The sequence below is a fragment of the Phaethon aethereus genome, assembly GCF_964289735.1.
Source record: "Phaethon aethereus genome assembly, chromosome: 15".
Classification (NCBI taxonomy): Eukaryota; Metazoa; Chordata; class Aves; order Phaethontiformes; family Phaethontidae; genus Phaethon; species Phaethon aethereus.
The window spans coordinates 3321379-3346024 of record NC_138591.1 but is presented as its reverse complement, the minus strand read 5'-3'; the positions used below and the strand labels follow the sequence as shown (position 1 = coordinate 3346024).

The 24646-nt window shown below is 47.0% G+C and overlaps 2 protein-coding genes across 2 annotated transcripts; one reads left to right on the top strand and one right to left on the bottom strand.

Annotated features, from left to right (window-relative positions):
* Positions 1-1038: 1038 nt before the first annotated feature.
* Positions 1039-15911, top strand: DRC3 (dynein regulatory complex subunit 3; the record flags this gene model as incomplete). The annotated part of the gene is made up of 10 exons (XM_082006603.1): positions 1039-1195; positions 2600-2716; positions 4229-4395; positions 4985-5131; positions 6319-6438; positions 7356-7480; positions 8769-8937; positions 11647-11778; positions 15506-15637; positions 15798-15911. The coding sequence occupies 10 exons, from the start codon at positions 1039-1041 to the stop codon at positions 15909-15911; spliced, it is 1380 nt and encodes a 459-aa protein (XP_081862729.1).
* Positions 15912-17332: 1421 nt separating this feature from the next.
* ATPAF2 (ATP synthase mitochondrial F1 complex assembly factor 2) lies at positions 17333-24532 on the bottom strand (the record flags this gene model as incomplete). Its single annotated transcript, XM_082006550.1, has 8 exons — positions 17333-17624; positions 18250-18365; positions 19822-19934; positions 20063-20143; positions 21098-21195; positions 22015-22160; positions 22510-22554; positions 24403-24532. The coding sequence occupies 8 exons, from the start codon at positions 24530-24532 to the stop codon at positions 17487-17489; spliced, it is 867 nt and encodes a 288-aa protein (XP_081862676.1). The 3' UTR covers positions 17333-17486.
* Between the last annotated feature and the right edge of the window lie 114 nt (positions 24533-24646).

Genomic DNA, 24646 nt, shown 5'->3' with positions numbered 1-24646 from the left:
AAGGATTAATAAACCCAAAACCTGCTACTCCTTGGTCTGTATTGAGCACAGAGAGGTTTGGTTTGTTAATTAAAAGCCACGATGAGAAAATAACTTTTTAAACCCAGACGTTTATCCTTCCTGTCCTCCTATGCAAAAAAATCAGCAGAGCTTCTTCCATAATTGTAGACATCTTACACAAGCAAAAGTTGAATGATTCAAGTCCTACTTACCGATTCATTAACTGTGCACAGTTCTAGAAGGATAAGTAGCCTCATTGCCTTCTGGGCAACATGAGGGATATTTAAGCAACAAAGCTGGGACAGAAAGTTTTGACTGACAGAATTGTCTGTTTCCCCAAGCAAAGGTGTTTGTGTGCTTTACTATATATTGATTGAACTAGTCAGCCTTTACTATGGATCTGCAGTAAGTGCCTTTTTCAGAAAATGCTGTTATTGTTTATACATTTTTCTCCTTCCTTGTTTTCACTTTTATTATGATGTTGGTGTTCAAAATTTAGTGAACTGCTGTTGTTAATGTTCCTATGCTATAAATACATGCCTCTTACTCCATAAAGCCAACGTGCCTATAATGAGAAACTTACCTTTTTAGTTTTAAAAACTAGATTAAATGGCGCATAGGGCCTTGAATATGCCCTCGTCAGGAAGACGGGTTTCAGCAACAGGTAATTGCCATGAGATGGACCATTGCTGTTCATAGGTGCTGCACAGCGCCTCCTTTCCTGGTCTATTTGTCTGGCCAAATTCTGGCATTCGTCATGGAAAACACTCAAACATGGTGCGAAGTTTGCATGCAATCGTGCTATTTTACAGTGCTGGGGCTCTAAGGCTGTGCTTAGAGTTGAGTCTGTGACTTTGTGATAGAAGTCAAGTCTGTCTTTGATAGCAGCTGTGAGGTATTAGGTCTTAATGCTCAGCTGTGCTCTCAATTCCTTGGAATTGTCGTGCCTGTTCAATGAATGTTGGAAGTAGTAACCAGGCAGTTACCAGATTTTACTTATTTTTCTTTTCTGTCCATTAAGGCCGACACCACCTAAAAATGAGTCAGTTATACAATAGCATTGAGCCGAACATTATTGATGATGAAATGGTTCAGAAAGCTGTTGAAGAGCAATGTCCAGAGGACATAGGAAAGCTTGCCAAACAGGAAGGTATTAACTTTAAGGATGTGACAGAGCTACAGCTTAGTTTTAGAAGTGAGTATCAGAATATATACTTTTTTCTTCTTCTTCTTCTTTTGTTAGAGGGTAATAGAATTAAGAATGACTGATAATTAAACAATCATGATTAGCTTGGATTTGTTATGTGAAAAGTAACATCTGGACTTACATTTTTAGTCAAACCTGTATGAAGTAGTTCCAATGGAGAGAGCTGGGTGCCTTTGCTGATAGGTAACTTTAAAGATGCTTAACTTGATGCTATTATTGTCACTGCAATTCTTATTTAACATTTATATTGTGGTGACACCTACAGGCCACAGGCCTATTGGGCCCTTCTGTACGTGGACAAATCAAACCCAGGGCAGGCTCCGCCATCGCTGGTGATTATGTGAGAGCTATTTGATAGATTAGGATGATTACAGTCCAATTTGGTAGCTTCCTCTGGTCATCCATAGCATTATTGCAGCTTGCCTTTTACTGTCAAACCAGCCATAAACTTGCATTCAAAAAATGAAAAGGAAGAACATTTGGCTCAATATTTGAGTATTTTGGGGGGATGTAATTTCATGGGCAAAAATCTGCTTTTGATTATTCATTGCATGCTGCAGTAAAATAACGTGTGTATTAGTTGAGTTCCTTACAACAGACTCCCTGTTATCTGATCCTGCATGTGTGTGTTTGCAAATACAAAATATAGAACTGTGTGAATATTTTGTGCATGGAGTTCCTTGCTTTACTCTGCACTCGCTAAACAATGATAGCAGCAGAGCAGTTAATGAAATCTTCTGGGAAGCCATTGCGGGGGGAAGAGAATTGGGAGTGAGACTGTTCTGTATTTTCTGTCACCTTGGTCCTAATGTTTTGCTGTAGTGCCTAACGATCTGCCCTTGTGATTCTGTTTTTGGAGGAAGCTAAATGCAGGGATATTGATTAGTTCTAAACTGCAGCCTTCACAGAAAGAGTAGACCCCAACTTACTCTCCTGTGATGAGAATCCCAGGAGTAGGAGAGTAATTTACAAAAGCAGTAGCTGGCCACCGCTAGCCTGCAAACGCAGAGAAAAGCAGAGTCTCATCCCAAACCTCCCTCTTGGAGCTGGAAAGGAAAATGAAGGTCACGGCCTCCTGGTAGTGGATTCATAAAGTCACTCTTGACTGCAGAGCTGTAGTCAGCTTCCCCTCAGCGACTCATTGGCATCGCTGATGAGCAGCGTGCGCTGGTGTGGGACACTGAGGTTAACTGGGCTGTTTCATTGAAATCTCATCCAGCCAGTGGACCTCTCAGCTCTCTAGGGCAGTCATCACACGCTATCATAATGTGCTGAAAATCATTTTGGAGGTAAGACTGGACATGTTTTCCTTGTGCAAAATAGTGTGTCAGATAAACTGAAAGCTGTCTCACATGAAAAGCAATTTTCTTGTATTTTTTCCTGTGGCTTTAGATATTCTGCAGATTGATAATCTGTGGCAGTTTGAGAATCTGACTAAACTGCAGCTGGACAACAACATCATTGAGAAGATAGAAGCTCTCGAGAGTCTGGTTCACCTTGTATGGCTGGGTGAGATACAGGCGTATGAGGTTGGATGCCTTCACAGGTGCAAAACAATCTGCGATAAAGCCAGGACACATTTCTTCTCAAACACAACTGATAGGAGCTTTCCCAGGGAAGGCTGTCAGCTGTTTGTGTGTTTCTTCATTTGACTGTTAAATGTCAAAATGCCTGAATATCAGAGCTGCAAAACTATTCTTCAAATGTTTAAAACCTGATTTTAATATATTTGGTGTGGCAGGAACAGGAAGGTGAGATTTCAAGGTTCTTTCCAGGGTTTGTACTTGTATTTGGAGATGACTTTCAGAAATATTTATGGAAACACCTCTGTGATTTAGAAGCTTGTATTCTGTTTTCAAAACTAAGGCAGGTATTTCAGAGCCTAGAACCCGCAATCTTTACTCCTATATACTTAAGGGCTTGTCATCATTGTTGTCCCAAGAAGTGCCCATCCTTGTTGTCTTACGTGACTACTTTCCACTAAAAATTCAGGATGTTGATAGCAGCATCACAGGGTGGTGCAGGTTTTGATGCTGGGCTGATCGGGGAGCTTGCTGCTACAGATTCATAGCTTAGAGCATTCTCTGGGAACTGCAGATACATTGTTGGCTAGCAGTGTAAATATATCCTCAGCCGTCTTTGAAAATAGCATGCAGGGCTTCAGTTCATAAGCACATCTTGAAACGTCTAATGGGTTCTTCTGCACTGTTCTGCTGCACAGATGACTAATGCACTTGTGAATCAACAGCTGATCGCCACAATGTAAGCAGAGTGTTTTGAAGCATTCTCATGAGTTTCGTTTGCCCAAAGGCTGCAGTGGTTCAGCAGCTGGTGTATGAGTGTCTTAGCCAACCAGGGGTTGGGGTTACAAAGACAGCTGGTAGCCTCATCAACCATCTTTGGACTCCTGAATCGCTCAGTACTGGCCTGAGGGCAAATACTGTCCTTAGTCATGATGAATGTAGGTGTTAGGATAGATGTTCTGGCAGGATAAGGGGAAATTTCAATGAGTGAAATAGCTAAAGTGAGTGTATGCCTTTGCGTATCTCCATCGACAACAGGGTGATTTTGAGTGTGGAGCTGGCATATGTTGATACTGTGGGAATGACCATGACAGTGGATAGTGGCAGGCAAGAGTCTGCATGAAACAAGGCAGGGGGTGTCAAATTTGTCACAGAAATACCCTCCTTTTAGGGCATTTCCCCATCTCTTCACTTGTATTTTGGGTTTCCACATAAGGTAGAAATCACTTTCAGGTTGCGTATGTGGACTCTGCATGGAGTACCTTCAACTGTTCCTCTCATTTGAAAGTTGCATGGACAGTTGCAAGGAGGAGATATGAACGAATGATGGTTTAATGCCAAGCCTTTCCTGTGGGACTCTGAACACCTCTGAGGAAAATACTGTACATAAACTCCTAAATCAAGAACCAGGCTAAATGCAAGGTCTAAATCAGGGTGTTCTGCTAGAAATAATTTAACTTTTGCTTGCAAAACTTTTGATTTCTAAACTCTTCCCCAGATTTGTCCTTCAACAATATTGAAGTAATTGAGGGCCTGGATACCCTTGTCAAACTGCAGGACCTCAGTCTCTACAATAACAGAATATCTAAAATTGAGCACATGGACGCACTGCAAGAGCTACAGATTTTCTCCATAGGAAAGAATAACCTGACCACTCTGGAGGATGTGAGTGCTCCCTGTCTTTGCAAATGTTCCCTGTCAAAGAATCAAATATTCTAAAACTGACTTTGCCACTGTGTCTGAGCCCCTCCTTAGAGGAGAAGATTCTCTGTAGGATTTCATTGCCTCTGTAATCTGAGTTATGGTTTTGGTAAACTGTCCTGGTGCTAAGTGCTTACTACAGCTATTTCTCTTTTATTGACTCATGGGGGCCTGGTTCGTTGACTGCTATCAGCCATGGCGAAATTCCTACTTGTTCCCCTGAAAGCTAGAAAAGAAATAAATAGCTACATATGAGAAAAGGAGGAAGTGGAGACTAGGATTTATTTGGGGTTCTTCTGAGCGCAGCTTACCAGTCTAAGACCCGAGGTTTGTGCACCCCATCCACCTTCTCTCTACATCCATCATTTATATATTCACAATGTGAATTTAAGTATTTCCTTTCCTAAAAGCATCAGAAACTCATAATTTAATGTCACCTGTGTTTGGCAGCAGAGCAGGATATGTATTGCATAATTGTAATAGAGCAGTGAATTTCAAGGCTGTGTGTTTCCCCAGCACTGGGAAGTACAGCATCTCTTTTCTCTCAGCATAGGTGATCTACCTCAGGAGGTTTAAAAGCTTACGGACACTGAATCTCACTGGGAACCCGTTCTGTGACGATGAGCAGTATACACTGTTTGTTGTTGCACATCTTCCAGACCTGGTATACTTGGACTTCAAGCTCGTGAGTAATGCCACGGTAAGCATATCTGCATTCCCTGCTTGTGAAATTGGGCAACAGCATCTTACAGAGCATTTGCTTTGTTGGTATGCCAGCAATATTCTAGCATTCAGGGCAGGTTCCCTGCAGAAATTAGGCTTACAGAAACACACAGTGTTTATTCTGCCTCCACCTAACAGCTGTGAACCTGTAGGCCAAATTCTATCAAATCTGACAGAGAGGTAGAGGTGTCAGAAGCATGATGTCTTCACAGATTTTGTGAAAATCAGCAGCTGTGCGTGGGAGAGGGGCCTGGTTAATGTTGCCACAGAGAGGCTGCGTGAGTGCAAGCCACCTTAGAGATCAGAAAATCTCAGAGAAGATCAAACTTGAGACATGGATCCAGGGGAAGGGAGGCTTGGTGGTCCTGCTGCTTGCTGCACAATTTGTTTCGGTAGCGGACTAATGGACTATCCAGGCAAGCAGATGCCACCAAATACACTTCCCGCTCTTGATTTCTGAGGACAGGACAGTGCATCTGCACCAGTAACCTGTGGGGCTGCTTTTTGATCCTAGAGCTCAAAGGAACAAAGAAGGGTTTTTTTTTTTGTTTGTGTTTTTTTAGTAACAAAAGAACATGATTAATTGTAAATTTGCTGGGCACAGAGCAGGAGCTGTACTTGGAATATAAATTGCTCTTACCATAGGACTGGAAGGGCTTTCCAGGTCATTGAGTCCAGTCCCTGCTCATACAGACAGTACGTCATAGAATTGCATACTTAAATTTGTCAAGCTTCAGTTTCAAACTAATTAGGTTCTTGCCCCTGCTACTACTTTGCCATCCACTCCTCCAAAAAGCCTTCTCCTCCCTTGTAAATGTATTAAACTCGCTAGTTGATCAAATCAGAGCTCAAATTCTAGAAGTCAAAACAAGTCCTCCTGCTAAAAAAGAAAAAACAACCTTAAAGATGAGGAAATGGGGAGAGAAAAGTTTCCTGGGGCTGAATCAGCTCAGATACATTGAATGCAGAGTCAGAGTAGTATGTCAACAAAAAATGGGATGAGGAATAGATTAGAAACTTTGTAAGTGTTTATAAAAAGCACACAAATGGAGATGCAGATGTCATTCAGGTGCATGTTATAGAAAGATCAAATGCTTATGCCCAGATTTGTTGAGCATTGCTGGATGATCGAATAAAGATATTTTCTTCCTTTGTATTTCTCAGCGAGAATTTGCAGTTTCAAAGTACCAAGATCTTACTGAGCTGTTGGAACGTCAGGAGACTCAGGCCCTGGCTCAGCTGGAGGAAAAACAGGCAAAGCAGAAAGAGATGGAGTACCAGGAGGTATGTTTTCTTTGGCTGGTTGTATATTGTCTCAGGAGAAACAAGCACAACATGTATTGACTTCTCTTTTACCTGCTTGAAGATTTAATGAGAGGTTAACATCGACTGTGCTAAAACTAAGGCTAGGATTAATCTCTGTGATCTCTGAATCTCATCTTTTGAATGAAAACAGGAACCGCTGTGGAATACACATGAAATGGGGGAACATAAGTCTTTTGGCTGAACAATGAAACTACAGATACAGACACTGTGAAGCTATGTAGTAAATCATACCCAAGAATCTTATCAGCCTGACATGAGATTAAGAAAATTACAGGTCTGAGGGAACTGTTAGCATTTTCGTGGTGCTGTGACTTTTTTTCTCCTTCAGACTAAGTTAATGCTTTTTATTAGTTTTATGGTTAAACTCTTCAGGGCTTTCAGAGATCACTGTAGTCCTGTAAACAGACTGAAAACAAGACCAGGCAGAATGGTGCCTTCAGTTATGGTCTGTCTCTGTATTCCAGCCCTCTAGAAGATCAAACTGGCTGAAAAGCAGGAGGCGGTTAAGTGGCAGGGAGGACACGCGCGGCTTTTCCCTCCATCCCTCCCCAAAGTCCACTGACTCCTTATCTGAAAGGCTTAATAGCCTTGCAGTATGTGGTTGTATGTGATAGTGTCTTATATAAGATTAAACAGTGTTTTCTATCCTTAGTCTAGAGAGTTCTAGAAGCAAAGTCACATGTGAACCAGGATGGTTCTCACTCTGATTGCAGGGTGCTTTCATGATCTGATTGGGATATCTATCGTGTTGGTATCACTGTGTCTGCACCAGTGCTCCTCTGCCAGCAAATTGCTTATACGAGAGACACATCCTGAGGACTGACAGCAGGTTGGCACTCTTTATTTCACTTACATTGCTCTGATTCTCTTCAAAGACAGCCTTTGTTGAGTACCTGAACGGATCGTTCCTGTTTGACAGTATGTATGCAGAGGATACGGAAGCTGCCAAACTGGCTTACCTCCCTGGAGTGGGTGACCTGCTGCAGGCATATCCTTCCTGGCTTTAGAATACCGAGACCTAAAATGTAATGCCTTGAGTTAAGAAGGAGGTGCATCCACAGGGACTCTTCATCCGTTGCTTTTGTCTAGGGCTGAAAGCTACATTGATCTAAGATCTGAGACGATCTGTGTTCAATTTTGGAATGGTACCAAAAAAACCACTGCAAGACTGTGAGACCACTGACAGCTTTAAGGCTTGGTATCTCATGAAATATGAGGGCTACAAACAAATGGTTTTTATTACTGGCAAGCTGGCCAATCCAGCTTGAAACATCCCATTTGTAAAACCACTCATTTCTATCACCAACAGATCATGAGATTCCAGCGTTTTAAGTTCTCACCATTGTAATTACCATATTCCATTTCCTTCACTTGGATCAAACACAATTTCGGTAGTCTTCTTTTCTGACCCTTTGAGAATCAAGGCTTTGTACTTTCTTTAAGTCTGAAATCCACTTAACGTTTAAAATGAGCTATAAGATAAATCTGTCAGTTAGATTGTAAGAGCGCAGTTGCTAAAATCATGTTGAAATTGAAGTGGTAGGAGACAGGAACAGACTAATCAGAATGATATGAGTCGCATATCTCACAACCTGCCAGAGACAGCAACATGAAGTTTTCAGGCCAGCACTTTTTTTCTGATCATTGCTCCTACATGGAGGATCAGAAAGCAGACACTTTTTTTTCTTTTTTCTTTTCTCATTCAGATTAATAGAGCATTGTCAAGGCCAGTAACTTGACCTTCCTTAAAATTGCATTACACTGTTGGGGAAAAATGCATCATGGCTTAACTACAATAGAGTCTAGAAACAATTCCATTGCCAAGATAATAGCAGAAGAAAAATTGACGTTATTTTTGTGATGCTACCAAGTCAGTAGTTTATTCTGTGCTCTGGCTGTAGGGACCAGAGCTGTATTTATTAACTACGCAGGCACTGTATTCACACTTCTGAAGACAGATAGGGTTGTATGCTTCATTCCGCTGCTGTGTCAAAAAAGAGTCAGAGAAGTATATGTATTTCCTTTTTTTCCTCAAGGCCTTTTTTCTCCTCAAGTTGCCATAGCTTTCTCCATACCCTTAAAGTAGCAAAATCCAGTGCTCAATATGTGAATGGGTGACCCAGTCCTGCCACAGACAGAATGTATGGCAGCCCGCTCCCAGCAAGAACTACGGAGTTTACATCACAGTAGCTTGTAATTCTTGTAGCTTAAATTTGCAGAAGTAGAAGGAACATAGCATATTGCTCCACTGAACAAGCAAAATACCTTGACTCTGATGTCACGTACAGGAAGGAGTTTGTCTCAGTTTGTGAGAACCTATTTAACTATGGTCTGAAAGAGTATGAAAAACGAGAAGCTGAAGTCTCGGATTTCTACGAAAGCCTTCATGAAGCGTTAACAGCCAACCAACAAGAATGCAGGAAAACAATCCTAGACTTCGAAAATCGGAACAAAAGGGTAATGTTGTTACACTTCTGTTTGATACATGATTTCTCTACATCATATGCCAGCTTTTAATTTCACTGAGAGTGAAGGTAACTCCATTAAAATTAGGAAAATTAATCTGGATTTACACTGCTATAACAGGAATCAGTACTTGATCCCTAAGGGCAGAATCACAGAGCGGTTGAGGTTGGCAGGGACCTCCGGAGGGCATCTGGTCCAACCCTTCCGCTCAAGCAGGGCCACCTACAGCAGGCTGCCCGGGACCATGTCCAGACAGCCTTTGACTACCTCTGAGGATGGAGACTCCACAGCATGTCTGGGCAACCTCTTCCAGTGCTCAGTCACTGATCTTTCTTTACATGTTTCTTACAGTATAAATCTATACCAAGAAAAATTGTTGTGTTAGCTAATATAATGTCATTAACTAACAGCATGTTACAAGTTTTTTAGTACTTTATGCAGGAAAAGAACTTGGGGATCGAAGTTTCAACCCTTTGGGCAAACCACAACCAGCCAACACTGGCAGCCTTTGCTTATACTGGAAATTCAGCATAGAACAAAATTAACATGTCAGAGTGTTATCTTATTGTCCTTCAAGGCTTTACAGAAAAAAAGTGGCTAAATATGTTGAGGTTTTTTTACTTTTTTTTGCCATCCAGAAAAGTTACTGGTCTTTAAGAAAATGGAAATACTCAATCTTTCTCTTGGTTTAAATAATTTTGATGAAGTTGATTTAACATAGATAGATAGATTTATCAGATTTAATGCCACTCCGCTTCTCTTTGAGGCCTCCAATAGCTCTTCCTTCATTGAAAAATGGGAAGAAAAGGAAGGAGATTGGAGGGTATTCAATTTGTTTTCAAGTAATTTTCTGCTTCAGTTCATTTTGTCAACAACAGCTCAAAGAACTTTAACCAAAAAATTAGATAGTTTCTGCTCTAAAAAGATTAGAAATACGTTACAGTAACTATCTTTTTTCATTCTGTTCAACTACAGCTACCCATTGTGGCTGCTAAAGGCGTAGCTTCTAGCTGGATCCCTTTCTGATTGTGTATAATAGGTGGATCACTATTTTGTTTCCACAGAAAAAATAAGGGAGGGCTAAAGCCTGGTAACGCTGTCAGCTGAGCAGAGCAAGTCCCTGACAACTGACACCGGGCAGAGTCACGAGCGCTGGCTCCCTTTGAAAACCAGGTCACTTTTATTTAGGTGCCTTGTCACACACTGGCAGCCTGCTGAGTCACTCTGCGCCCAGGTCCTTGAACCTTGCTGACTCATGCTGGCAAACCGACTCCATCAGCTCGCATCAGGACATGAGTTTGCCGCCTTACCAGAAGGTGACACATAAAGATTGATATGCATATTCAGTTAACTTGCACTTGAATTCCCAATATATCCTCATTTAAAAACAAAAACACAAAACCACACACACACAAACAAACCAACAAAAAAGCGCCAAACCCCAAGGAAACATGGCTGAGGCCAGATTTTGACCCTTTGTCTTTGTCCGATGACTTGCAGGCTCAGCGAGGGTTTGAGCTGCAACAACAGGACTCAATGGTCAGCGTGACAGTTTTCATAGAAATACTGGAGGAGTCGGTGTCAAAACTGAACGCTGTATATTAACAGTATTTCCCCATTCATTTAAAATTGCTGGGAGAGTTCAAAAGGTGCAGAGGTTCCAGCAGACTGAAATTTGTAAGCAAGCATTCTTGGGGGCTGTTTGCCCCGCTGTAATCCTTTCATGCGAGCTTGGGTAACCTGTAAAATAACTCTGCTTTCAAGTTGGTTAAGAAGCAAAGAAGCATTAAAGGCCTTGAACTTTGAAATTATTGCTCCCAGAGGTGCGGCTTGAATGGCTGGGGAGCTGCTTCATCTTCCTAACTTGTTTACTTAGAAAAGAAGATACCTTGCTCTCCCCTTCCTCCCTTTTAACACTGCAAAGTTTGGGTAATCTAGTCCATTTTCAGACACAAGTCTTGGCAATGATTTTTGTCAGAGTTATCTATTTTAGCCTGTTCCATTCCCTCTCAGAAGTGGATTAGATGCCTTAAAACATGTATTTTTTTTCCCCTCCTATTAACATTTGATTGTTAATTTATTTTGAACAGACTTGAAAATAATATATTGCTCAGCACAAGAGGATTTTTTTTTTGATCCAAGAAATCATAAATCTTGTTTGATACAAAACTGACGTCAATATTTAATTCTGAAGGGCAGTAAATCCTTGCTGTAAAAGGAAGGCAGGCAATGATAGGTATTCCATATTCAGAATATTAAATCCTGACCCTACAGAAGTCAATCAAGATTCTCCTTGACATGAAGGGAATCAGGATTTAGGCGTGCATTTCTTTCTGCAAAGTAATTGTTACTCTTCATGGCCAGCAACATCAAGAATCTAATTTTTTTTTTTTTTTTAACCTGAAATGTGTCAGAAGGGGAACCAAAGTTGGAAGCATAGAAGGGGCAAACTCTTCTGCTGACTGGAGGATGAGGAAGCGTTTTCACCGATTCCACTGCATTGCCCCCGGATCGTTAGCGCAGTAGCATACCTCAGCACTGTTGACTACCCAGTATGTAAATCTGGAGACTTCCTGAATCATCACATTTCATTTCAGCTAATCAGCAGCAGGAACTTTTCTCACATATGTAACAAGTTAATTAAATTGCACTGGAGTGCTGAACACAAACTATAAGTAATTTATGTATCTCTGTGTTTAGAGGCTGGATGAGATTCATAATGCCAGTAGTTATGATATTGCTGAGTCTAAACGAGCCGAGTACAAGGAGGACATACTTCAGCTGTCAGAAGCACTCATGACCTTGGAAATGCTGATAGCTGACCAGCTGGAGGTAAGGGTCAAGCACATACCTGTGAGACCTCACGTCCAGAACATGGGGGGTCATTTTTCTGTTGCTGCACCCCTCTGTTTAGCAGCCCATTGCACAAAGAGGGGGGCAAAGATCTTCCAGTCAGGCTAATGTTTTGTCTCCATCTTACTCCTTCTCTGCTCAGAGATGATCTGGGTGAGATCAGGCCCTGGACATTGATCCATTGCAACACATTTCTGTTTCTCAGAGCAGAGCGGAGTATATCCTGTGCATCTATCCAGGTTGATTTCCTAGACTTTAGAGAAAGGGACTTGAGGTCATTCAGTCATTTTATAGGTCTGTGTACAGAAGTTGCTGCATAGCATGGGATATGCATTTGGGATTCTAGAGGTATAATTCTTTGAAGCTGATCTTTGCTATGAATAAGATTATACACATTCCTGCTCAGCTTACTGCATTTGCTTGCATAATAGCAGCCTTTTTTCTCCCCAGACTTTTCCTCAAAAACTAGGGCAGGGCTTTTAAAGTGCATCTTCATTAAAAAAAAAAAAAGTAACCTGTTTAAAAATTAGCAGGCAGGAGCTGCGGCCTGTGTGCAAACAGATGCAGCAGTTTACTTTTGTGAATGTGCATGACAGAAAGCAGGAACTCAAAATGGATTCCTCACTGCATCAGGATTGTGCCTTTTAGTGTTTTCTGACTTGGTGCTCATGTATCTGCAGTCACCGATGGAACAAGCAGAAGCATTTCTCCCTGCATGCCCTTCTGGACTTGCAGGATTCAGGTGGCTGTATTTGAATTGTTGTAGCAAGACACTGAAGTGCAACACTTCACAGATTCCCCATCAGCCATTTTTGAGAGAGGGAATAGGCAGCAGCAATTTTAATTTGTGAGGACTAAAATAAAAGCTGCAGTAAGCCCAGGCATTGGTTATACTTTTGACAAGAGGCTCTTCATACATACAAGGAGACTGCAGCATGGCAGTATATGGGAATACAGCACACTCTGCATTACTTAGGTGAAGGTAAAAAAGGATCAGCTGGCTTGCTCCACACACCAGGTAAAGGTATCATTCAGTCAGCTTCTCTACAATAAACTGATTCTGATTTTCTGTCCCTGAATGAGGAAAGAAAATCTTGCAGCACTTTCAAAACACTTCAAACGCTCGAGGCAGTTCAGTTTCTGACTGTGCTAATAACAGCAGTGAGTCCAAATTATAATCAGTTGTAGATTCTTCCTAGACTCCCTGACTTCCTTTTATGTTTATGCAAGTTTTCATTGTAATATTTCCTCTTTTTCCCCTCTGTTAAGGAACTAATAAAGGATTTTAAAGGAAATGTTGCTGTCATAGCATCAACATTCATTGAAAACATTAAAGGAATATATCCTTTTGACAGTATGTTGGCCTGGACTTCCCAGTGATGTAAGTATATCTCACTTCTAAATCCAGAAATGAGCCATCAGTATAGATTTTTTTTTTTTTTTAATCAACAGAAAAGGTCTTTTGCCAGCTTTGCAGCAATGGTCATTTAAGGTGCCCAGCTTCTTTCTGTGAAGACTCTAGAGAGCACAGAAGGATCTAAGTTCTCCTGTGCTGAAAGCCTGTAGGACTTAGGCAGCTTTCTCCCCCTTGGGAATCTTCCTTCCTTCTCCAGACAGGCATAACACAACCCTGGGAAGATCTGGTTAGACTGTTTTCTGTGTACATTCTTGCCATAGCAGCCAATGAAATACCTGCAGTTCTTCATGAAGTTTCTTTAAATGGCCTTCATTTTTGTGTTGTTGATGTCTTCTGGAACAAAGTGAGATACTAATACCAAAGGGAAGTACTTCAGTGAGAGATTACACTACTTTAAATATATTTATCTGTTAGCCTGGTGCAATAATTGGCATAGTCAGAGCTTAGCTTGTATCGTGGGAGGCTTCCTTCCATTTCCTTTGCAAACCCAAGCCCACTCTCAGTTCTGTGTAATATATTGCGGTGAGGATGAGACCCGATGTACGTGAGCTGCAACTAAGAACAGAAAGTGTATATCCTGACATCACAGCAGCTTCTGGCAGCAGCCAGGCTCTTTCCTGTGGAGGCCCGCTGTGTGGACACTCATTCTCTAGTTACAGGAGCTCATTTAATCTCTACAAGTGAGTGGTGTGGTCAGCCTTTTCCTTAACCATCTTCTCTACAATGACCCAGTGCCGGGACCTGGAAAACCGTCACCATGAAAAGCTGCTAGAGATCTCCATCACCACACTGGAGAAATTGGTCAAGAATGAGCTTGATGAGGATTTGCCAGCTGATGTTCAAATGGTGAGGGCACCAAAAAAGTTCATCTCTGTTAGGGAGTCAGCAAGAAGAGGAGGCCACAGCCTCTCCTCGGAAGGGACAGGGTTCCCAGGAGGCTTAGTACAGGTAGAGCCATGCCTAAACCAGAACATAACCTCCTCCCAAGATGGGCCCAGCCACTTGGCTGAACTGCAGTGCCGCTGGACATCTCCGCTGATAACTGCACTGCAGGTTTCCCTGGGCGCTGCCAGAGCTGGTGGCAGCAGCCCAGGAGAGGTGGTGAGAAAGTCTCTCTCCTGCCTCCAGCACAGCTCACTTCTCTGGCTGATTTCCAGACAGCCCCAACCCAGCAGGCACTTAGGCAGCAGTTTTGCTGCACTCGCAGCTGGTTTTGTTCAGATTCTGCCTGCTTCCCCAGGAGAATCTGAACACCACTCTGACTTTCTTACATCAGGGCTCTGTTTGCCTCAGTGATTTCAGAAGCCCTTCCTAGAGCTCCCCAGCCCATGAGCTGATCTGGAGGCAGGACATGACATTTCAAACGGAGCCTTCCACTGCGCCCTCAGTCTTGCTGTGATACCAAAGATCCCAGAGGCCTTTCAGAAAGCACAAAGATAGTTGCAAGTGCTCCAGTCAGCAATGCCACTGACCCTTTTGCCTTCGTTATTCCTTCATTTAGTGGCTAAATGACTCGAGTTTTGCATTTGCTATGGTTTTGCTCTGTACAGATTATCCCAGCCCCCCATTACTCCAGGTAATCAAGAGCTGACAGACACAAACCAGACCCCTCAGCCCTCCCCCGGGGGAGCTCCCTGCTTTATGGCCTGTGCAGATGGCTGCAGTTACGCACCGTTGCTGTGCACCCATTTTGCCTTGCTGCAATCCATTTCCACGGAGAAGCAATCTTCATTTGTTCAACAGCTGCACTTGGCTGCAGGAGGAGAGTCATTATGGTTTAGCGAAGCCACACTCTATTTAGAGCCACAGGGGAAGTCACTGCTTCGATTGGAAGCTGGGACTCTCCAAAAATGAAGATTTACAGCCAGTGCCACCAGTGCAAGAGACCCTTCCAAGTGCAATTTTCCACTTCCCACACCTGCTGGGCCAGGCGTGCTGGAGCATATGCAGCCCTGCTTCAACACCAGCTGCCCGCAGGGGCCTGCCATGTGCTGCGCGGCAGCCTGCCTGCAGCAGAGCACTCAGCAGTGGGCATTTGCTCCCTGCTCTGGCTCAGTTTCCCCACCCATACTAGGTATAATACACCATTACACTGTAGCAAGGCCATGACACATCCTTGCCAAGGGTAAAGCACTGGATTCTTCCTGATAACTAGGGCTTTGTCTGGCTGAAACAGAGGGCTGATTTTCTTTCACCGAGTGCTGCAGTTACCCTGCTGCTAGTTCGAAGCTCCGCTGCTTTCGCTGTATGCCCGGCCCCCTCCCCTCATCCAGTCACGTTACTTCCTAGCTTCTTGTGGACAAAACCACTATTGTCAACACACTCAACACGTCCCATGGCATCCGTCTGCTAAAGATCTATAAGCGAGAGAGCGACATCCTCAGCAACACCTACTGCTGGCAGGCCTCCGTGACAGAGAAGGTAAGAGACCCTCACGCTCAGGGGTTGGGGCACAGCCAGGTCTGGCCCAAACGGTGGGGACACAGCTAGGAAGGACACTCCCTAGCCTTTGTTGGAGCCCTCTGGGCTCCAGGAACCCTGACAAGCCTACGGATTCACTGCTTGGTATCAATCTGTTCAGGCTTTCCAAAACGAGATCGACAGAAACCGCGACCGTGTCAGGGAGATCATTCAGTACATCGACAGTCTCCAGGAGGAGCTGGATAACATGGAGATCCTGGAGCCTATGGAGTAGGTCTGCCACTGGCCGGGCGGCTGCCTTAGCTGGGCGCACACAGGGCAGCCCCCAGCAGCAGCACACCCAGCAGGGACGTGCCTGAGCTGCCTGGGACATTTCAGGCCAAAGGCATACTTCTTCCATCCCACCATAAACTGAAAATAAAAAGATATTTCTTGACTCCGGAAAAGCATATGAAGCTCTGTCTCTTCCATCATGTTGGCATGAAGCCCATGCAGACAGAGCTCAGACCTGGTCACAAGGGGTTATGGATCAGCTGTGAGCTGGTTGAACCAAATCATCATAGCATATCATGCCTGAAAGCTTTGGTACCTGCAAGCGCAGTGGCAGGAACCTGTGAGCCAAAGGCACGTGGCAGCAGCCTGCCAGAGGAGTGCTCTCCATCAAACCACTCCCAAGGTAACAGCAGGTTTCCAGCTCAGCAAACACAAGGCTGGCGGGGGCTCTGTGTGCCTGGGAGCCTTGTCTTCTCACCACCTCTCGCAAAAGCAGCTTTCTGCAGCGTGAACAGAGCAGCCCCCAGCTAGCAGGAAGGGAAATCAATGGTTCCACAGGAGCTCACACACTGCCGCTCGCAACAGCCAAGCAAGGAGTCATTAATTCCCCTCCTTGCTCGATGACAGCAGCTGCTACGCTGACTTGTGGGCAGCTTCTGAGGAATGATGCTGGCCAGGGCGGCACGGCTCAAGGCAAGCAGCAAGGAGAAAGGTGGGAAGGTTAAATGAGGGGGTGGCTGCATACACACTCTGGGGAGAGACAAGGTCTCTCCAAAAACCCTGTGGCTGGTGCTGCCTGTCATACACAGATTTAGCTCGTAGTACCCTGTGCTTCTGAAGATGGCAGGAGCCCAGGTTCTCCCCCTCTTCCTCCAGGACTGCACAGTCAGCTCCCTCCTACTCCTTGGCTGCAAGGACAGGGCACCTAGCAGGGAGAGGCTCATGCAGAGATGTGGAGGGAGCAGATCTGTTTGTTAGTTAGTGTCTGCTCAGCTCTGCTCTGTTTTTTTTCAGCCTGCAGCCAGGCAGCTCCGGACCTACACCACAGTTTAGCAATTAAAACAAAGAAATACTCGGCAGCATTGGCTCTCAGTATCTAGCAGGGGCGTGCCTTTAATCAAACAGAGAGACCCTGGTGTTACATACAGGCACACTGAGGGATGAAGAACAGATGCAATGGAGTCTGTTTTCAGATTTCCATAACAAGTGTGTGTCAGGAGCTGGCAGCTATGAAGACATGTGGCATATGCTGGGTATGTCTGTGCCGCGCCCTGCCCAGGAAGCTGTTTCTTTCATGGGAGCTCCTCTGATGAGTTACAGACATCGGTAAAGGACAGAGCTGCTGTCTTGGGGATGCAGAGGAAGTTCACCTTGACCTTTCCTCTTTGTGGGCTCAAAACTGCTGGCACTGCACTGCGGCAGGCAGTCCAAGCGAGGAGTTGCCCACAAAGTCGCAGTTCCTCAGCACGACGATGATCCCAGGAAAGGCCTGGTGGCAGAAGGGTGGTTACCATCCACTGGGTCATGCCAGCAAGCCACGGCTGGGCAATTTCCTCCTGCGCCCAGCCCAGCAGCCTCAGTCTTGCAACAGCTTGTGTTTTACAGTTGAGCTCTCTGAACAGAGGTGAACAAAGAGAGTCCCAGCTGCTGCACGAGCACGCAGCTCGCACAGATCATAGTCATGGGCCCACTCCACACTGCCCCACCGCTGAATCTGAAGGAGAGGAGGAATGCGAGTCAGTTCAGAACCGATCATATGCAGAGCTGCTGAGCAACTCTCAGCCTCCCTTTTCATGTTTGTGAAACACGGGTAAGCCCCCAGGAGCTGTGCTGATCCCTGATTATGGGGGTAGGGAGATCTCCAGATGAGTTCAGTGAAAGGACATGCTTCATCTGTACTGGGGTCTGAGGCAAAGCCCCTTAAAGGGAAGATGAAAAGATTCCCATCAACTTTAGCCACTTTCGGGTCAGGGAAAGCTTCACACCAGACCAGCTTCCAGCAAGCAAGTTATTAGCTTGGTGTCTACCAAGACCTCCAGGCTGGATAACCCACAGCAAGAGAAGCCAGCCACGACTTTGCACTTCAGATTAGAGAGGGAGAAAAGCATCCATCTGGGTTTTGCAAAAAGAAACTGGCAGCCCCAGGAGCACTCTGGGCTGTTGCACCCATGATGTTGCTCTACAGCAGCGCACTCCAAACTCTCTCAAATGAGGAGACTAGCAGAGTGGAACCTCTATAGCAGGCACTTCCCTTGCTAGTTATTTGTGGTGGGAGACGCATTTGTCATGCTGAGATTATTGCTATTTGAATTATAGGGCTGTTCTGTAACATAATTTACCTGGTATTCTTCCTCCAGGCGAGACAGAAGCACAGCTTTCTCTACTGTAATGTGCCTGTCAATCAGACCCATGGACAGAATCAGAGATTTCAGCTGGGTGATTACATATTCTATACCTGGAAGGGAATAACCCAAAACAAACAAGATTCATGGTTGTTTTCTGCAGTATTACAGCAGCATCTTCACATGCTCTGAAGAGACAGACAGGGTGTGGTATCTCCTCAGGGATAGTGAAACCTCCCACTTCCATGTGGGCACTGAAGCATCAGATCCGCACTTAACAGCGGGCACAAAGCGCTATTCTGGCCACTGTCACTGCAGTGACAAAGGCCCTGCCTTGGAAACTGCCTCCTTTTATTCTGCCACAAACCTGCCCTGTGCAAAGGGAAGCGATAACCAGCCAGGCCCCAGTATTCTGGAGTTCAGATGAAAGTCCAGGATGAAAGGCACTTGTATACTGTTTGGTGCTAAAAAGAGCTGTTCACATCTATAACCGCTCCTAGAAAAACACTGTGCAAATGTGTGTGGTGTGCCATGCCCTGGAAGAACTGTGTCAGCAAAGGACACAGCTGCTGGGCTCAGCTGATAAAACAGCAGAGCTCTTTCCTGCCACACCACCAGCTACTGGTTTGCAAGACATCCCTCTTGAGGGGGGCAGAGTGAGTGCCTGGCGGCTGAGGGACTGGAGCAAATCCCACAGGCATGCACACCCAGGAGGAGGAGGAAAGAAGGGGTCAAAACTCTGAGCTGTTGAACAGTCACGGTTCAGTTCAAGCTGATGGGAAATGGAGGTGCCTGTGCATGGACAGGGTCTACGGAAGGAAATGAAGTCAGACTCACCCTGTGCTACCAATCTAGGCCAGACCTTGAATTTCAGGTCTAAAGTTGACTAACTGCCCAGGGGAGGCACATGCCTTTCCCTTCCACCCTGCCTACCCATATTACAAACTGTGAGGAAAAGAAATGATTCATCAAAAAATATCTTTACAGGGGTAATGAAAAGGCTTTGCAAGTCCTGTCCCAGGAACCAACACTTAACTTTCCTTGGCTGCTCAGCTAGTGTCTCCTGTGGGTTCCACTGTCTGCTGCTCATTCAAGTCTTCTATTTGAGGACTTGAGCAAAGCAAACATAACTTAATTTCTTTATCTTTAAATGTCATTCAGCAGTATCAAGTAAGGTCAAGTGGGCTATACGGGTGAAAAAGTGAGGACAGCACACAGAACCACAGACACTTGGAGCACTAAACCCCGTTTCTTTTCCTGGTAACAAAGCTGGGCACTAAGTCACTAGGGAGTTTGGCATTAAAGAAGTTATTTGTGCTAGGGTAGAGCAAATAGCTCGCAGGCCAGTGCAGTCAGACCTGAACACTAGCAGCACTAAAGGGAGAGTCCCTACCCTTAACAAACAAACACAGCTAAGGGACTGGCCTGGAGATTTAAAACATAAACCTCAACACTCCAATTATCTCAGCAGAAGAGGAAAAACGTTACAGCCTTCTTCCCTGTGGAGAGGAACCGCCTCCTCCACTGGCACAGCCTGAGCAGAGGGCTCCCTGGCTCAGCCCCTCTCACCTTGCAGGGCCCACATGTTGTACGATGCCAGATGGCTGACGAAGGTCTCCTTGGTGCTGGCTGGGATGTTTGGCCCCAGGATGCTGGTCGAGGAGCCAATTGCCACGTTGTACCTGGAACAATCGCCCAGCCTCTTAGAAAAGCAGAGGGCTTATGAACCCTGCAGCTCCAACAGTCACAAGCATTAGAGCTCCTGGCCTCAGCAGGGCATGAGCAGACAGAAATATCTTTGACCTCTTACCTTTTCTCAGCCCAGGCAACAATGGGATCCCATTCACTCTTCTGCAGCTCTGCCAAGGCAGCCGGCTCCTCCACACGATAGCTGGGACATTGCAGAACAAAACCACACTGGATGTTCACTCCCAGGCTGCCAGACTGCTGAGGCACACCTCTGGGAAGAAGCTGCCCCCTCCCCAGACCATAGCAAGGGGAGCAAGGGCCTCCTGTCCAGTCAGGCACCGGCAGCAGTGACTGGGAACAATCCCCCCACTCTTCCCTGAGTTGAGCTTTTTGTTGTTCTAGGAAGCACAATTCTATCTTACTACAAATCAGAGCAGCAAACCAGCCAACAGAAAATTGCACGTAGCCCCAAGCCACCCATGGGATGCAGCAAGGTTTAGTGGTTAGAGCAGGGGACATATCCCACTGGAACTCTTTATATGGGGCCACTCCTCCTGCCTTACCTTGCCCAGCGGCTCAGCTTGGCACGCCCACTGCCACAGGGGCAGATGTGGGGAGTCCTGTTCCCCTCTCCCCACCGGAGCTGAGCAGCTGCCAGTGGACACCTCAGAGGCTGGGACTGTGAGACAGGAGCTTGGGCATGAACAGGCTTGATCCTGCAGCCCACAGGGACTTTAAGGAACGAAGGGCATTTTGCTACTGGTAAAAGTAATCTGAGCTGCCTGTACGGGCACAGGAGTACCAGGGACCGGGCTGACAGATTCCCCCAGGCCTTTCAAAGACATTTTCTTTTCCCCGAGATCTTCACTTCCTGCTGCTCCCACCCTTACCCAGCACGGAGGTTTCCAAAACAGAGTTCAACAGAGGACCAGATCCCCATTCTCCCTCATACCTACGCCCTTTGGGTGCACTGACTTCCACTAGATTTGTAGACATAGGACTGGCCTAAGCTAATTCAAACCCTCAGGCCAAAACCAGGTCATGACTTGACTGCGTCACAGAAGACCTTTTCCCTCACTTCCCCCAACCACCTTTTCAAGAACTGCACTGTGACAAGACAACCTCGCCTCTGTGCCAGCGGGACCCCATCTCGTACCAGACAGTATCAGTCTCCAGGAACTTCACAGCCGCACGGATCAACTGTGTTTTGTTTCGCTGCGTGGGATTGTCCAGCGCCGTGTTGCACAGTGTGGTCTGTGGGATAAAGGCAGTTTAAACCGCTGTTATTCAAGGCTTGTGGAAGCAACAGCTTCCATTGTCCAAAGCCAAGAAGCAGCAGAGGAATCTGCGGCAGAGAGAGAACCGAAGGGCGCAGCTAAAGCGGGGTGCAGTGCCAGAACACAGCTTGTATAATAGGAATCTTCTCACTGAGTTCAGAAGCCTTTGAAGCAGGCCCATTAAGCACCAGGGAAGAGGGCTCACAGGCTGCTCCAGAGCTCATCGTTTCCTCCTGCCCCTGTCTATCACCAAAACACTGGCCAGCCCTTTCTCAAATCCCCCCAATGACAGAGATTCCCCCTAGACAGTCACCCAGCCAGTATCTAACCACCCTCACAACTGCAAGGTTCTCCCCAGTGCACAGCGAAAGTCCCAACCTCTGCTCCCCATTTCCATGGGCGTTAGGACAACCTGCTCCCTCCATGTTCTGCATTTGGAGACCGTTCTCATGTCTACACAGTCACCCTCGTTTTAAACCAAGCCATGCCAATTCTGCTGCAATTACTCGTGAGAGCTGGGGGCAGCAGGACACAGAAGGAAGCACTCTCAGAAGATGCCCCCATCTCATGTATCCCAGCACAAGACTTACACCCCAAAGCGGTTCTAAACCCTTGCTCTGGAATCCATCCTGCCAGCTGTCAAAGCCCTTGCCAGGTCACGGTGGCTGGCAAACCCATATTTAGCCCCTGGCATTTCGATTCCCTGTCTTTAAACCCGACTTCCTTGACCTGACTGCTCCCAGCACACTGCATTCTGCCCTGCCGAGGTCTCAGCATCCCAACCTGCTGTGCTCACCAGATGCATAGTGTAGAACTTGATGGTGTCTTTCTGGGAGTCCCACTCTGTTGCCACTGCAATGGCCAAGGCCTCACTGGGGACAGTGAAGAGCTTGGCCTGGGGTGTTTTCAGCTTTCGGTGGTCCAGGTTTATTTCAAAACCTCCTGGGGAATCAGAGTAGAAATCCTGGGGAATCAAAGAGGAGCAGGCACTAAGGAACAACAGACAACCCCACAGCCGGAGCAGATTCAGAGCTGGAGCTGACAGGAGCAAGGGCCCAGGGACACTCAGGTTTCCCACCATCACCATCATTTGGACATACTTGGTCTTGGAAGCTGTTTCCCGTCACACAGCTTTGCTATAGATGAGGAAAGGGCATAGCAGGCTGGTGACAAACACCCCACTCGCACAGCCTGGGTTGCGAGTATGCCATGCTCTCGCTGAAGCGGTGTAGGGTGATAACGCCTCTCCCGGGAACCAGACCCTCCGTCCTGTCCCTGCGGCCGCACTCACCTTCTCCTTGCGAGATGCTCACATTCTGGTAAAACCGCTTCCTCTCTGCGGGCAAAAATAGAGCCATTCAGAGGGCAGTTAGAGAAGGTTCAGTCCTTTCCCCTGCTCCCCATCACAGCCTAGAACAGATGGAGCCGTTGATGCTGTTGAGGTGGCCTGGCCACAAAAATCCAGCCCACTCATCCACAGCTTCCAAGCACTGCAGCGTTTCAGTGAGCTCCACTCAACTGGAGAAGTGCCATGAAACTGGTGAGAACCACAGGGTTGCTGTGCACAACCGGCAAGTGAACAGGACTAGCTTCCCTTCTGCCAGGCTGGGGTCTCGTCACCCTTCGAACTGGCCTGCACCAAGTTTCTACAGGGCCTGGCAGGGGCGGTTTCCAAAGCAGACCTGTGCCAGCACTCCTTCTGGAGTTTCACTCTGGGCTCGATCTTTCAAGATTCTCCCACTGCAATCATGTTTGACAAATTAATCCCTGAACTGCCTTGGCTAACTATCTCTCCCTGCATATTCTGTCTCAGAGCAACAAGAAACCCAGCAGAGCTGGGTTAGAGGCAGGGCAGGGCACAGCAACCTCTTTCTCCATCCCTGATGACAACAAACCCACACAGTGCCAGCCCGCACGATCTCCCTCAGTGCATCTTGCTCGTTCTGCACTCTGACTTGCAGCTGATGTACCCACTGGAAGAACCACAGCTGCCGGCAGGCTCGGAGCGTGCAGGGGCAGGACGCTGCTACCTCCACCCCGACCGCCCATGGGGGCAGGTTTATTGCAGGTGCACGCGGTAACAGCTGGATGGTGGTGGGGACACGCTGCACACACTGCAGCATGCGACTGAGTCACTCCAGGGAGGAACCACCTCCCACAGCTGCCTCCAGCCCACACATCCCGCTCTAGCTTGGGAATACGCCTGCTCTACCAGCAAGGTGAGCCTGAGGGGATTGCAGGTCTCTGTTTTAAGAGCAGTCTCCTTTTCTACATGCACTCCCAACACCTGAGAGTTGGATTACACGTGTTGCAAAAGCTTCTCTTTCTCACACAAGGCGGGAAGAATCCGCAAGCCATTCCCCTGATGAAAGCAACTAGATTGTAAATCCCAAACCCATAAATCTACCTCATGAAGGGTGAAGCGAGCACACCTGGCTGCAGGTCTGTTATTCTAGGCTAACCAAAGGACATTCCCGCTGGGGAAATGCAACAGGATTTGCTCAGGCTTAGCAACCTCTGAGCTTTGGGGCCGCAGAAAACACCACACTGTTAAGGCACAGGTCTGAAAAGATTAACGTGTGTGTAGACCAGAAGAGTCCTGAGTCATGTCAGTGGGGTCCCGACACCCACCATGGGCCAACGCGACTCCGCAACCTCATCTCAGACAAAATGAGACCAATTTTACTGTCCTCAAACTCGCATGCTTCCAGCAAAATCTGTGGAAGTGATACACAGCCCACAATGTGCTTGAACCATCCTGGCTGGCTCCCCCCCAAATCCCTAAAAAGCCATCAAAACACAACAGCAAACTGCTGCACTGAGGACCCGGCCATGTTGCCAGCGCAGCCCCCTCCAGACCCCACTGATGCCAGGAGAGGGGCGCGGGGGGAGGCCCCGCACCTGGGTCGCGTTACCCGGACCGCTCAAAGGCCTCGGGGAGCCTGGCCTCCGCGGGGCTCCGCTGGCGACGCTCCCGGCCGCGCCGCGGGGGCGGTGACCGGTTCCCGTGTTTCCACCCACCCCGAGGGCGCCGAGCCCAGCCCTCCCCTGTCCCAGGGTGACCTTGAGGGGTCCCACCGGGCTAGGGGATCCCCCAGCAGGACCAGCCCTGCCGGGCCAGGGAAGGCCCCCCGCTCCCTGAAGCGGGGATGGAGAGGCCGCGGGCGGCCTGGCGCTCCCTCACCTGCCGGTGGGGCGTAGGTTCGGCCCCCACCCGGTCCCACCGGGCCGGTCCCGGCAGCGGCAGGAAGCGGTCGGGGGAGCCGGGCGAGCGGGGAGCGGCCACACAGCAGCCGGCAACAGCCGCGCCACATCGCGACGAGAAAAAGCCGCCGTCGCCGCCCTCCCGGCTCAGCACAGCTCCGCGGGCGCCGCCATGCTGCCGCGGCTACAGCCAATCCGCGCCGCGAACGCGCTTTGCCCCTTCG